The 15,709-nt window shown below is 36.1% G+C and overlaps 1 protein-coding gene across 2 annotated transcripts; it reads left to right on the forward strand.

Annotated features, from left to right (window-relative positions):
- Positions 1 to 3,193: 3,193 nt before the first annotated feature.
- Positions 3,194 to 15,206, forward strand: slc7a4 (solute carrier family 7 member 4). 2 transcript variants are annotated; one of them, XM_065247466.2, is made up of 6 exons: positions 3,194 to 3,296; positions 5,327 to 6,390; positions 6,496 to 7,232; positions 7,607 to 7,715; positions 9,827 to 10,032; positions 14,737 to 15,206. In XM_065247466.2, exons 2-5 carry the CDS (start codon positions 5,409 to 5,411, stop codon positions 10,015 to 10,017), a joined length of 2,019 nt encoding a protein of 672 aa, XP_065103538.1. In that variant the 5' UTR covers positions 3,194 to 3,296; positions 5,327 to 5,408; the 3' UTR covers positions 10,018 to 10,032; positions 14,737 to 15,206. The 2 variants fall into 2 exon arrangements, with proteins under 2 accessions (XP_065103538.1, XP_065103536.1); XM_065247464.2 differs by having other exon boundaries at positions 9,827 to 15,206.
- Positions 15,207 to 15,709: the final 503 nt, after the last annotated feature.

Here is a 15,709-nt window from a genome sequence, read left to right on the forward strand (position 1 = left end):
AATGGATGTCAATAGAGGAGAGGCTTCAATATGCTAAATAAACCGCTTTGTGAGGAAAGTAGCTCAATATTTAAAGAATCAACACCTTGTCGGCTAATCTTAAACTTGTTTTACACTAAACAATATTTTGCTGTGAACTGTATTCAGGTGTTACTGTGATTCAAATTTTATAAGAGACGGTGCAGAGTAGGGAATGTCGCAAGAGTCATTTACAGCATTACCACCAGTATTACTATTTATTCATAGATGTTGTGTAATATTATTTGATATTGTATATTGTCTAAAGGAAATAAAATATTAATATTTTCTTTTTTTGGATTTATGTTTCACCAATTAAAATAACACTTTGATTCCAATGACTATAAAACCTACATATACAGTTCCCCAAGTAGGCTATTATTTAGTGTAAATATTTTGAAGATTGGCAAACAGGCTGCCAATTTATTAGCTATTTTTCACAAAAGCTCTATATTTAGCTAACTTAGGCCTCTCATCCATTGACAAAATGGCCTTTGGTCTCCTTCCATGCATTTAATGCTAAGATTGAAGGCTTGCCTAGAGCGGCTTTAGAAAGAAACTATACAACATAAACGGTACCTGCATTTTATTTTTAAGGGCTCACTCTTATTATCCCTATAGTCTCGTTAAATGGGTTTAATCTCTAGAATAAAAGCTTCAGAGGAATGAAGGGTGAACGGGGACCAAAATAATAACTGCATAATCGTTTTGTGCCCATGTGGAGGCGCCATTACCACACAAAGAATGATGAGAGCGAGGTGTACATTAGGGGTTAAGTGTTCCCTTTGAAATCATTCATTTTAAATCCTTTTGAAGTGGTCAGTTTTGGCGGATCACCCGCCACCACCGATGTCACCAATCACCATAGATATAATAAATACATAAATTGTGCACTAGCCACTCATGCATCAACACCGCAGCCATTAAGTCCAATGCACTACAAATAAACAGGAGCTGAGCTTTATCTGGATAAAACACAATAACATTTACATTTCTCTGAAATTTCAGTGATTTATGATCTACATGGAGAACAAAAAATATTTTGGTTTTAGTTATAATCTCATGGTTAGACTTGAAAAATTATTCATTGTAAGAGCCAGTCCTAGACTTCTTGGGCCCTAAGCAAAATAATGGGGGGGGGGCTGTCAGCACGTTTATAAAAACCCTTTCATTGTCTCTGTGAAACACAAAAAGTTAACTAACAATGTTTTTATAGCTGTATATTATTGCCATATGGACACTACTTTAACACTCTCCTCTTACAGAGAACTTCATGATAACCCCAAATTATGCCTTTTAAAGCTGCTGTTAAACAGTATGTTTTTTTAAAATTAGATGAAAGATTTAAATAACCTTAATCTGTTACTTCAGAGCAGTTGCACTGGGAACAAATTACTTTTACAGTATCTGATTTCAATAAAACTTAGTATTTACTACAATGGTTTTATTGACATGTATAACAAAACACATGGGACTAACACTGAATCTGTAGATGTGAACTGGAGTGTTTGTAATAAATACATTGCATTATTAGTCAAGACTATAAGAATTTAAAAATGCATACATCCCCCTTAATCTTTATGCATCACATTCATGGCGCTTTGTCTGTTTTCTCTACTTTAGATAGATTTGTGAAGCCATAGCCAAATATCGATAAGTGTATATGACTGCATGCAGTGCTGCTGGTGGTTTAGGCCACAAATATGCAAAACTATGCAATTTACTTACGTAAGTTCTGCTGGATAAAGTGTCTGTAACTAAGTACATTTATCAAATACGTTACACAACTGTTATCTTGCAATGAAATATCACCACAATAGCTCATACTTATAAGCACCTGAAAACTAGGACTAAAATTATAAGTATTTCAGTTGAGTGAATCATCGAATAAATTGGGACTAAAGATTAAAGTTAGAAGAAAAATATTCCTTTTAATATTACTAGACTATACTTGATCATGGTTGACTTTGACATGCTGATTGACATGATAACCCTTTTTTTTAATGTTAACATTTTAATATTTATTTATTTTCTTAGATGCTGTGACCAAAAGCAACCAGGACACCGTATCTGCAGCGACAGAGAGGATGGGTAAGAATCAGAAGAACCAGAGGATAATACTGTTAATATTGTTAATACTGTTCTTGGTTTTGTCTTCTGTTTAGTCATAAGTAGTTTTATATGGTTTTATTAAATAAAAAGAATTCAGCTCAGTTGTATATATATATTTACTTTTATTCACAACCAGGGTAAAACAAGAAATTACATTTTTTAAACATTGTTTAAGTTAGTCTTACTTTGTTACTGCTACTTTCAACAAGTATAATTGTTCTGCAATTATTCTACCATAATTATTTTTTGAACCATGTGGGTAAGCCCACATTTTGGGCTGTCCCACTGGATGACTAATCTTGACTGACTGGTTATGCAGATCGATATAGTGAATGATAAAATTGCAGTTGTTGTGTAAATAAACATTGCTGTGTTAATTTTTTAAGTGGTTGCAGTTTAATATAGAATTGGTAACACTTTACAATAGGGTTGTATTTTTTCTGTAAGTGCATTAGCTAACTTGAACTAACAATATACAGGCAAAATGTATGCATTAATTAATGTTTGTTCATGTAGGGTATTGCCAATACTCACTGTGTTATGTAAATAGTTACAACTTTTGATTTAGAAAAAGTATTAGTACATACTGACATTAATATGAAGATTAATAAATTCCATAGAATTGTTGTTGATGTTAGCTAATGCATTAACTAATGTTAACCATAACAAAGGTTAGTTCAGCCCAAAAGTTTTTTTCGTTATTTAGGCTACTCATGTCGTTCAACCCCCAATACTTTCTTGTTGCAGATTTTTAAAGTGTTGTTTTTAAATATTGCACAAAATCAAAGAGAAAACAGGAGAAGACTTTCATTAAATAATGGATTATATTTTAATTTCACAAAAATGTTTGTATGCCTTCAGGAATATAGCCTACTGTTCAATATAATGTTATTTTAATAAACTGCTTTACAATGTGTACATTGTGATTTTTTTTAACTGTAAATATTTGCAGTCTATCAGTAGCAAGTCCCATGTTAAACAGACCTATAGATGTTTTATATGGAAGACTGTTGAAATTTTAAGGAGTCTGACATTGGTGCTGTACCTTTAAGAGCGGAAACAGCTCGTGTTCTCCTCCACCCTCCGGTCTGTTCAATGACGCTTTAACAACATCGCTTTTATCACACGGCCGGAGACACGCAAATGAATTACTAAATGCATGACAGGTAAATACCACTTTCTATTTAAAGATGTATGTGTTTATATGTGTACAAGCGCGATATGCTTATATTTGTGGTTAATATAAAACGGGTCAGTGTCTCACCTGTCTTCGTGGCGATGCTTCAACAACACCTTGTGGCTTTATATAGCGTTAGATGAGGATGGAAAGCAGTAAACAGACAGCTGCAACAATGTTTTATCAATTAAACTTACAGCGGCGACAAAAGATCGCTGGCTTTTATATATAGGTTTATCTAGCCCTTTAATATATTACCATATAGCCTTAAATCCATATCGATGGATTAAATAAGCCTAATCACGCATCGTTATACGGAAAGATATTAACATCGATCTGCCAGATTTTAAATCAATTTCAGGTATTAAAGTTAGTTAGAAATGTTGATTTTGATATATCAAGTAATATGTAATATATGACGTCATTCAACGTGTGCCCTGGAGATGCAGCCAGCGGATGTGATGTGAGGGATAACCATCTGTCATCTGCAGCATCATCATCTCTGTAGACTTTATAAGGGTTCAGCTGTAACCAGACCACCTTTACATAATGTTCATATATGCATATTAAGCACTGTAATATTACCTCATAGAATTGACCTGGTTAAGCACTAAACACCTCTCAACTTGTTTATTTCATATTTATAGGCTTTTGCATCACAATACCATGTTATATGTGCTGATATGTTGTCAGGGTTTGTACTTTATTTTTGTCATTTAGCTGCTTTTTGAACAACACTTGCATCCTAAAACAGTTAATACAATAACTGATCTTATAGAGTCACTTAACCTGTAACTTAACAGAATATTATGAAATATATATAGACGAGCAATTCCAGCATTTTGGATTTGACATTTTCAGTCAAAAATGAAAATTAAATTTCTCAGAGAATGAATTTATTACTAATATTGGACAGTCTGTGTATATATATCCCTAAACATCAGACATAAGTCCAGACATCAGAAAAATATCTACTCCCCCTGCTGAATAAACAATTGAAACCATCACAGAAATTCTAATGGTTTTCATTAAAATACCATTAGGGACCATTAGCTTTTACCATTTAAACCACTACAAAATTCGTTTTTGTAGTGTGTTTTGGGACATATTCCAGTAAGATTTAATGCCCCCACCAATAAGAACCCAACACATACCAGTAGAGACCCACAGAGACCATTTTAGTTTCCTTTACAATCAATAAATATCCTATTAAAATCAATATAATTTCTGTCATGGTTTCTTTTGTTTTTAGCAGGGCATGTTTTTTATTTTATAAATGAAATTATTATGTTATGGATGTGACAAATAAGGACACACATTTTTGGAAGACAACATACTTAGTAATATGTAGTAATTCTGTGAATTAAAATGCTCAAACCAGAAGCAATAATACTCAGGAAATGGAGAAGGGATGGCTCTTCAAAGAACAAATTATATTTATTTTAATTTTTGTGTGTTCATTTATGAGAAAGAAACAGCATTATGTATCTGACAATTCTTACTCTCTTACCCAAGTATTTAAAATAATTTGATAAAAATTAGAAAACATAAACAGAGACCTGGTATTGACCACCAAGGAAGATATTTTGAGGAATGTTTGAAACCAAACCAATCATGAGCCCCATTCACTTCCATAGTATTCTTTTTTCTTACTATAGAAGTGAATGGGGGTTCATGATCGGTTTGGTTATAAACATTCCTTAAAATATCTTTATTGGCGTTCGTCAGAACAAAGAAATGTATACAGATTTGTTACAATATAAAAGTGAGTAAATGATGACAGGATTGTAATTTTTGTGTGAATTATCCCTTTAAGCCACTAAATATCTGATCAGTATGGTTAAAATCTTTTAGTACAAACTTTATTTTGTCCTGGTAAAGTTGACTTTTGCATGGAACTGCTCATATTTTGGCTCATATTTTCATATTATTGCTCATTTTGGTATTTTGGAACCAATTTCCTTAATTTTGTCTTATGTGTTGCAGATTCTTAACTGTTTTTTTCTTCTTGGTTTCTAGTGCCTGTTCAGCTCTGAACATTATGGACAAAGTGTGATCTTTGCGTATTTCATCTCATACCAACCCCTTGTTCTCCATCAAAATGGCGTCATGTGTTTCCAGCTGCTCACCGGTGGTGAGGTTCTGTCACAAACTGAACAGGCTAAAGACACTGGAAGACGATGTAATGGCGACATCACTGAAGCGTTGTCTCTCCACAGTGGACCTTGCACTTCTTGGTGTAGGTGGAATGGTAGGATCAGGCCTTTATGTTCTCACAGGAACTGTTGCAAAAGACACCGCTGGTCCCGCTGTAGTGGTGTCTTTCCTCATCGCAGGCATAGCGTCTCTCATGGCTGCGCTGTGCTATGCTGAATTTGGTGCCCGTGTACCAAAGACAGGCTCCGCCTACATGTTTACGTACGTCTCTGTTGGGGAAATCTGGGCCTTCCTCATTGGCTGGAATGTAATTTTGGAGTACATGATTGGTGGAGCTGCAGTAGCCCGTGCGTGGAGCGGCTACCTAGACTCTATTTTCAATCACCGTATCCAAAATTTCACAGAGACTTATGTGATGCGCTGGGACGTACCTGTCGTTGCTCATTACCCAGACTTCTTAGCAGCTGCCATCCTTCTTGTGGCTTCCATTTTTATTTCATTTGGTGTTCGCGTCTCATCTTGGCTCAATCACATCTTCTCTGCCATCAGTATGGCAGTCATTGCCTTTATATTGGTGTTTGGATTCATACTGGCGGATCCAGTCAACTGGAGCGCTAAGGAGGGAGGCTTTGCCCCCTTTGGACTCTCAGGTATAATGGCGGGAACGGCGACGTGTTTCTATGCCTTTGTTGGATTTGATGTAATAGCAGCATCCAGCGAGGAGGCCAGCAATCCTCAGAGAGCTATACCGGCAGCAACGGCCATCTCACTCGGCCTGGCAGCCACAGCGTACATCCTGGTATCTACAGTTCTTACGCTGATGGTCCCATGGCATACACTCGACCCAAACTCGGCACTTTCAGATGCGTTCTTTAGGCGAGGTTATAGCTGGGCTGGGTTTATTGTGGCTGTGGGCTCCATCTGTGGTGAGTAAAGCATTATGAATATGTGTATTTTTATTGATGTCTTAAAAATGTATTTTGGATTTAAAAACTTAATAACTGTTGTTGTTTGTCTTGTCTTTCATTTAGCCATGAACACCGTGTTGCTCAGCAACCTCTTCTCTCTCCCGCGGATCGTGTATGCCATGGCGGAGGACGGCCTCTTCTTCTCTGTCTTCTCTCGTGTTAACCCTGTAACCAAAGTTCCTGTCATTGCAATTCTTGTATTTGGCAGTCTGATGGCGTTCCTTGCCCTCATCTTTGATCTTGAAGCACTGGTCCAGTTCCTCTCGATCGGCACTTTACTGGCTTACACTTTTGTAGCAGCTAGCATCATAGTGCTCCGCTACCAGCCGGATAAGCGTAGCGGAAGCTCAGGAGGAGGAGGTGGCATCAAAACAGATGCTTCATCCACAACATCAGAGCAGCAGGTGGATCCATCTCCTGTAGCGAATGAGACCCAGACCTTTGCACAGGACGGTGGGGGGATGAAGGAGTATGAGTCTTTCTCTGATAAGCTTCAGCTGGTAGAGAGACAGAACAATGTGAAGGAAAAACGATCCGCTGGCATGTTGAGCGCCCGTTGGGAGCCGTATCTGGGCCGCTTGCTGGGGGATTGTGAGCCGGGAGAGGTGGTGGCGTTTTCGGTGTTGGCACTGATGGTGAGCGGTGTCTCTCTTTGTGCCGTGTTGGTGTTTGGAAATAACCAGTTGCACCTGCCTGTATGGAGCTTCACCCTGTTGCTGGTCATCTTTAGTCTGGTCTTCCTGCTCAGTCTGGCTCTCATCTGTGTCCATGAACAACAACCCAATCTAAAGACTTTTCAGGTGAGTTACTGTCTGTTTTCTTTCTCTCAATCCACTTGGAAACTACACCTCTGGTCAGTTCTAATAAACCTATATATTTAAGTATTAATTCAATGCTATATTATGCGATAGGTGGTTCATACTATTGAAGTCATTTGGAGCATAATTAAAGATTTATTACCACTTCAATGTGCAGTTACGGAAAATAATAAGTTACGATGGGCCCACAAGCCTTTGCCTTAATTTAAGTATCAGGTTTCAAAATTACAAAATTAAAAAGCAAAGGGGGTCTGAATACTTTAACAAGGCACTGTAAATCTTTGTAGTTGAAGTTTAAAAATCTGATTAGCAGATACGTAAAAAAAAATTAAACATACTGTAAATGTCTGATTTAGGTTCCTCTGGTGCCGATCATTCCTGGCTTCAGCATCCTTCTGAATGTGTTCCTCATGTTGAAGTTAAGTCCACTTACCTGGATCCGCTTCACCGTTTGGGTTGCAGCAGGTATCAGTCTATCACTTTTTATCTCTCTTCCTCCTCAGTTTTGTAAATGACATAAAAATATATAATGTAAATACTAAATATATTAATTCAGTAACTACAACACTACTGTATAACAATAAGTCTATAAACTGAGCAAATAAGTTACAGCAGAGCTTGTTGAACTGTTATTTTGTTAAAGAAAACTACTGGAGACTTTGACCATAGCTGTCTTAAAAAGATAGTTTGCCCAAAAATATGCATTTTGTCATAATTTACTGCAAACGTTGTTCCAAACCTGTTTGATTTTTTTCTTCTGTGGTAAAAAAAAAATTTACACTGACTGACAAGCATAAAAAAGAACAAAAAGTATGGGGTGGTTTTCCGGACAGGGTTTAGATTATTCCCAGGACTAACTATAGTTATATTGGGACATGTTAATAGTTTTACAAACAAACCTTACAAAAAATACAGTTGTGTATTTTGAGACTAAACAATGCCACTGATATATGTTAAGATATGTCAGTACAAGGTGTTTTTTAAAAGGCAGCTCGTACATGGACTAGTATAAGCCCAGTCCAGGAAACCGCCCCTTTGTGTACTAATATTTAAGATGAAAGTGGGGCAATATAAGGGTGAAGAAACATTTAAATCATTTTAGAGTAAACCATTCATTTAAATCTTTACATTTAATTATTTGCAGCTAGCTCATGGTTTATGTGGTTTGTTAATTTTGGGTTTAAGCTATGCACTTAACACAGTTAAGAATGAATTAATACACCATCTTGTCTGAATAAGGAAACCGATTATACATTGAAAATGTACAGAGATATAGGCTATTTGAGCTTTCAGTTTTTAGTACGGGTGTTTTAGTGACTGCTTCAGCATTTTCAAGCTTGTAAAGAGACAGGTCAGCTCTTGTCTTTAACGTCTCAGTATAGCTATGGACTCACCTTTAGGATATTTATCAGTCCAAACATAAATTTCTTAAGTTCCTTTGATACAAATCATTTAAACTGTTAAAGATGCACATTTATCACTGTTTTATTTGACTTTACTTGTGCATTTAGTAGACATTTAAGGTATATATTATAGCAGTTTTGTACTCTTTAGAAATCAAACCCACTTGTTACTTTTGTTCCGCTGCTACTACTTTTGCATTATGTTGAAAATGTATAGTATTATAATTTGATCTAATTTAATTTTAGTTTTCAAAGTTCAAACGGTTGAAACATTTACAGTTTAAGTTTGTACTGTCAGGTTGCTTTTGAAAACATTTGATGAAACTGAAATTTAAAATGAAACTGTAATTTAATAATTTTTTACAAAGATAAATGACAAAATATGTTTGCCGTTACATATTAACAAGATCATAGTCATGTATATTTACTAAAAACAAGTGTAACACAAAAATGTAACAATGCGCTACTTATGTTCAAAGTGAAATTATACTGAAGTTGTTTTACATTTGTTCAAAATTCCAACTGGTATTAATAGACCACACTTGTGAGTTACTGACCACAGCAACAATATATCTTTGTCTAAAATATTATCTTTTAAAAATTTTCTGAAAAATTGTACTTTTGCTCCTGCTCTCCCCTACTCACCCACACAGGATGAGAACTAATCACTAATCACATTGTCTGGGTCACCCTCTTAATAATGGTATCCATGTTAATATCACATGACTAGCCAAATACTACTTGCGCAATATCAGACCCAATCAATCTGATTATCACTTTCTGTTTATTAGTTATCAGATTAATAATGGGTAACAAATGCCTATTCATTTGGCAAAGTTCACAGACTCTGTAAAGTCTAATGCTGGGTACACACCAAACATGAAGCGTTCCTTGCTGCAGATTATTCGCAGGATTTAACTTTTCATTTAACTTGAATTTTTTGCTTGACTTGAATATTTTCAACTTGTGCGAATACGAGCTTGAGGTGAATAGTGCTTGTTTTCGTGGCAATCGCGCCGCCCAATTCGCATCATTCGCATTGCATTGACTTTGAATGTAATTTACTTGCGCAAATCGTTGAATTTCCATTTGGTGTGTACGCCCATTAGACCACTGTCATATTGGAAAATTTTGTGGTCACGTGATCAAATTTGTTGTCTTGCTCTACCCCAGGTCTTCTGGTGTATTTTGGATATGGCATTTGGCACAGTAAAGAGGGTTTACGAGAGCAGCAGGGACAGGACGTATCAGCGCGATATGTTGTTCTCCCCAGCGGCAGTCTGGTGGAGACGGTCCAAAACATTCAACCTGAAGGACAAACACACAACACCCTTACACCAGAAACCCCCTCCTCCAGCAGATGATCTAACAACACTGAGGTGTGTTTACACTACACCTGCATGCCTGTTTACTGTACCACTCCTGCTTTGCTTTGTCTTTTGTTTGTCTTTCATTTACTGCTATCATCAACATCTAAATAAACCAAACTGTTTATCAACAACATGGCTTAAAGACACCAAGTCATTGTTTTGGGTGAACTCAACTTCCTTTTTCAACAATTTTATCATATTTGAGAGCCACTTTACTATGTTCCTTTCTTCATTCTTACGTAATATACATTGCACATCTACTGTGTTTAGCTGCTACAATGGCTTGTATGTAAATTATATATGAGAGTATGTGAAGTGCACCATGATTCAGTGGCCCAAACAGATTCAGTATCTCCAATGTGTTTTATGGTGTTTACATGGAGCCAGATGGAGCTCAATGATCTACATTGCTGCTCAGTAAAAGCTGAAATCTTTATGACAGACTGCCATTTATCTTTTAAAGGTGCAGTGTGTAATTTTTAGAAGGATCTCTTGACAGAAATGCAATATAATATACAAAACTATATTATCAGTGGTGTATAAAGACCTTTCATAATGAACCGTTATGTTTTTATTAACTTACGATGAGACATTTTCATCTACATACACAGAGGGTCCCCTTACATGGAAGTCGCCATTTTGTGTCGCCATGTTTCTACAGAAGCCCTTAACGGACAAACTTTTTTACAAAGTTTTCTCCAACGATAACATGTTTGTCTGGTGGCGGCTACTGTAGCTTCTTTATGCGTTTAAAATGCGAGGGGTGACCAGTGAACTGAGCCTTTGGTTACCACTAGATGCCACTAAATTTACACACTGCACCTTTAAACAACAATGTTTGGTCTTATTTTTTTTTTTTAAAGTAATTCCACAAAAATATGATCAGTGGGGTCGTACACTACCAGACAAAATTTAATTAATTAATTTATGCTCCTCATGCAATTTTTTATGTAAAGACATTTGCTTTAATATTTAAAATGAGTTTCGTAGACAGATAACTTATGTCTATCTAGCAATTGTTTGAAGCTTTCCTATGTTGTTTAAATACCTAAAATAGAGTTGAGTGGTATTACGGTTTTATATTAAGTGTATACCCCAGAGCCAGTATGTAAATAAGTGGGCGTGGCTAATAGAAATAATGAACTAATAGTTATTTTCACATTTTTGACTGGTAGTGTAGATCAGTCTATAATGAAAGACACAATCTACCCTTTAAATGATCTTTTCTACAGTGTTGAAAGATACCAGCCTTCCTCTTATGAGAAATGATGACAATCACAGGTTGGACATTAAAACTTGTCTGAGCAAATGCTGTTAAGGAATCATGTGGATCCACTTAAATCTATACCCCTTCCCCCATTGTATCCCACATAGACATGTATCTGTCTAGCAGCGTCCATTGATCACATGATTATACTGCAACGTTACCACTTTCACATTTACCACACACATACACAGTTGTAATTTGGTAGCATCTGGCTCTCACACACTTAATGTTATAAATATTTATTTATATACGGTATACCTGTATGTTTATTTATTTTTTACACTAGCTTTTACATTTTTGTTTAAAGGAAACTGTAAACCATTCTTGTAATGACTGTCCAATTATTTCTGCTTATAATGTGCTTGTAAGCATAATATGACCTGCTCCTGAGTAAATGTGTTTCGCTGTCATCCACTGACATACCTGGCCTTGCCTTTACAAACACAAATTTAATGAAGCCCTTACTTAAGCATTCTTCTCCCTAATCCTTATTTCAACATATCATGTGACAGTCATTCCCGAACAATAAACTGTCCTTATTTTCCCACACACGTCACTTACAGTACAGGGACACTTCAGCATAACTGGGTCTCAACAAGATAAAGCCTCTCTGTCTCTATGAATGCGAAACTGTGTGATGTGAAACAGCCAATCAGAATACATTTAATGTACAGCTTACAGTATATGTTTTAATGTATAGTTAATGGAGCAAGATTTTGCACCAGTAAGGTTTCATGATGGGCAGAAGTAGGACACATTGGGTTTAGGACATAGTGTAAACTCCATAGTGAAGACAGAATAACTTGCCAGCTGTTTTAATGCAGGTTAAACAGTCTAACATATTAGATCTTACAAACACACATCTAGACGTTCAGTTAGAGTTAACCTTAGCCTGTTGACAACCCTTAGATTAACCAAACCACAGAGATGTATATTAACATACAAACACAGAAGTTTTTTTTTTTATCACAAGCACAATATTGTTTATTTAGTATGATGTGGTGCTCATACATGTGGCACTACATTGCAAGCTGGCAGGAGAGTAAATATTTGAAAATATGTCAGACAAAAAAGCAACTGTAGGATATTCACAAGCCTCTGTAATCTCCCTCACTCGCCTCAATCGTCCCTCCCTCACAGATTGACCCAGATTATTTATCCCGAGAGAATTACAGTATCTCCGTCTTTATTCACTGTAATAGCTTCTGTATACACACATTCAGAAACATGTTGAGTCATTCTGCTTCCTGTTACTTCTGCACAAACACACTGCCTTACTGAACCTGCTTTGATATCAAGAATGTAACTATTATTAAAACACTTTATTATATATTGCTTTCTCATCTCTTTAGATGTATTAGTGGTGCTGTATTGGTTTGGATGGACATATTGTTTTGATCAGATCCATCCAGACTTGAGTATTACCAGGGAAGCCAAGATTGTGTTTGTGGTTTCAGGATGTACCAAATATTTATTATGTTTTACAGTTAAATATAGTGTGTTTTGGTTGTTTTATGTTATTATTATTTTTTTGTTTCACTTTATATTAAATATTGGATGGAGTCTAAGGGGTTTCTAATTCTGGTTGTCCTACTAACAAAAGGCGTGGTCACACTAGACTTTGAGTATGCAAATATTTGTCGGACATTGCTGCGTATATGGGTGGGAAGCAGTTAGTCAATATAGATCTTTGGTTTCATCCATTTGTGCTTTTCAGTAGAAAGAAAGGTCACTCCATGATATTCCATATAATGGTTTTCTGCTGGTCACATATCTCCATGTGATACGAATTTGCAGGTCAGAGTTCACCAGACTTGAACTTTGGTACGCAGTGAACTGCGAAATATTGTTGCACTAGCTTTTCAAGTCTGATGCATTTGTATGTGTATGAATGGAAGTCAATGGAACAAAAAGTCTAGTGTTACCGGCCCTTAACTCTTTCACCGCCATTGACGAGATATCTCGTCAATGAAGAGAAAACGCTTCCCCGCCAATGACGAGATTTTCCGTCTTTCCGCAATACCGCTATTATCCACCAGGTGGTGCCCTTCCACAACTTTTTAAACCCGGAAGTATTGCCCTATGGCAAGCGGCTGCATGTCCGTGTCTGTATTAAAGATCGCTCTGAATGGGATCTCTATGAAAAGTCCGTCACAAAAATGGAATTATCTCTGCTTTTTGCTCAAAATATGGTGTTTTTGCAGAAACCTACCCATATTCAAAAGCTGATTACAAAAGAACCACTGAAGGTAGGTTGAAACTTTTTTTTGTTTGAAAGCAGATGGTCTGTTCTTTCATTAGGTATATTGTATGTTTATATATTTAAAGAAGAACATTTTTTGGAAGGCATTAAACTTTGGTGAAAAAAAAACGCTGGCGGTGAAAGAGTTAATTGTCCTCTCAGTAAATGATGAAAGACGGATAACATGAACTCCACTGCTTCACTCTCATTGGTTGTCACTCCTGAAAGTCGCTCGTTGTTTGCATAAAATTATTTTTGCATAAAGAACTGTTCTCAACTTTGTTACGTAGTTGGACATGCCCAATTCCGGTCACAAACGGTCGTTGTCGCTCATAGCGCCAGAAATCACCAAGGTTTCATTGAAATGAATGCGAACGCTCTGCATTTGCTATAGTCGCTGGCGGTGTGCATGCAGTCACACTAGACTTTTGCGTTTTATTCTTTCATTTTTTGCATACAATAAAAAATTAAGTTTGATGAACTCTGACCTGCAAATTCATATAAGACATGGAAACAGTACTACCAGCACAATCTCAAGGGAACTTGTACGTATTTTACGAGGTGGCTAATTCATATGTATTCGCATTATAAAATCTGTATGTTTTTGTAAGATCTGCTTTCGCCCCTGTGATGTTGGGTTAAGGGGTGGGGTTTTATTACTGTATTATTTATAAAAAAAAATTGTTTTTGTGCTTTTCACTTAGTATGAATTCATCCAAATAAGCCACTTCGTAAAACACAAACGAATTCTCGTGAGATCGGGTTGGTAGAACATACATGTGAAATGAAATCTCTCATATGTGTGTTGCGAGTTATTATATGGGGGTTCTTTTTGCAGAGTAGTTGTCGAGTTCAAACATAAACGGGTGAAGAAATTTTGCTAGATCTAACACACCTAAACATGCATTATTTAATCTGGAGTGCATTTTAGAGCTGAGCACTTCACATTTTGAACCCCTCACATAATGCACACTGGATTAATGGCTTGTTCTCATTTCAGTGATATGTCGATTATAATAAAAGGCTCAACGCATTACATTGTTATAGCTGAATTCAATGGCACAGAGAGTGAAGTGGCTGCATTAGATGTTACAATGTCAACTTTATTGAGTGCAGTGACACTGGTATATGTTTTGAAAGGATGGTTTAAATTTTCAATCTGTTTATTACTTTTATGTAACAGCTCTGTCATTTGTATCTACAGTAAGCCTGTCTGCCAGTCCAGTCTGCTGCGTAATCCACTTCATGTCTTTCTGGCAGCCAGGCTTAGTTACATAAGGCAGATGAAGACATAGATCAGATTCACAGTTGAAGACCCAGTTACTATATAAATATTATATCTGTATTTGTAAATATAGCACACGTAACCAATGGCCTTAATGATACACATACTGAAGCATTCCCAAAGTTTTAGCTACTGTAGTCTATAGTCTATTATTTGTAATATTATGTCATTTTTAATTATTGTACAAATAGGAATGTGATTTGTCTTACTACAATTTTTTTGCATTTGTTTTTTGGGTCGTTTCCTTCTCTATGCCCTCTCCACTTGCACTGCCTCTTTAAAAGCACCAATTCTCTTTGTTGTGTGACTGAGCATATACAGTACCTGTGTCTTTGTAAAATTCTGTTTTATTGTATTATCTAGTGACAAATAAATGTTTTGAAGCATCATTTTGTTTCATTCAATCCATTATTCACAAAATATATTTTTCCATAATTAAGTGATAAGGAATATTGACTTCATAAAGATACTATAGAAAAAGATGCAAAGAAATGACAAAAGACACTGACATCAAGCATGATAGATGGGTCCCTAAATCTAACATACTGGAATGGATTATTAGATTAAGCAGAATTTGTGACAAATCATGTGGGATTTTTTTCCAACTCTTATGTCCCAGATGAGCTCAGGTTAAAGGGACAGCGCACACAAAATTAAAAATCTTACATATTTTACTCCCTGTCAGATTGTTAAAATCACATTTGAATTTTTCTTCTCTTATGTCTGTGTAACACAAAAAGCTAAATGTTTTTGACTAACACCTTCAGTCAACATTCACTTTGATTGCATTCATATTTTTTTTATATATTCAGTGAAGGTGGGTTGGTGACGGAGACTGTTAATTTAGATAGAGATTTTCCTGTCTCATAAGATAGGAACATGTGTGACAAAT

This window comes from Paramisgurnus dabryanus, chromosome 11 (assembly GCF_030506205.2).
Source record: "Paramisgurnus dabryanus chromosome 11, PD_genome_1.1, whole genome shotgun sequence".
Lineage (NCBI taxonomy): Eukaryota > Metazoa > Chordata > Actinopteri > Cypriniformes > Cobitidae > Paramisgurnus > Paramisgurnus dabryanus.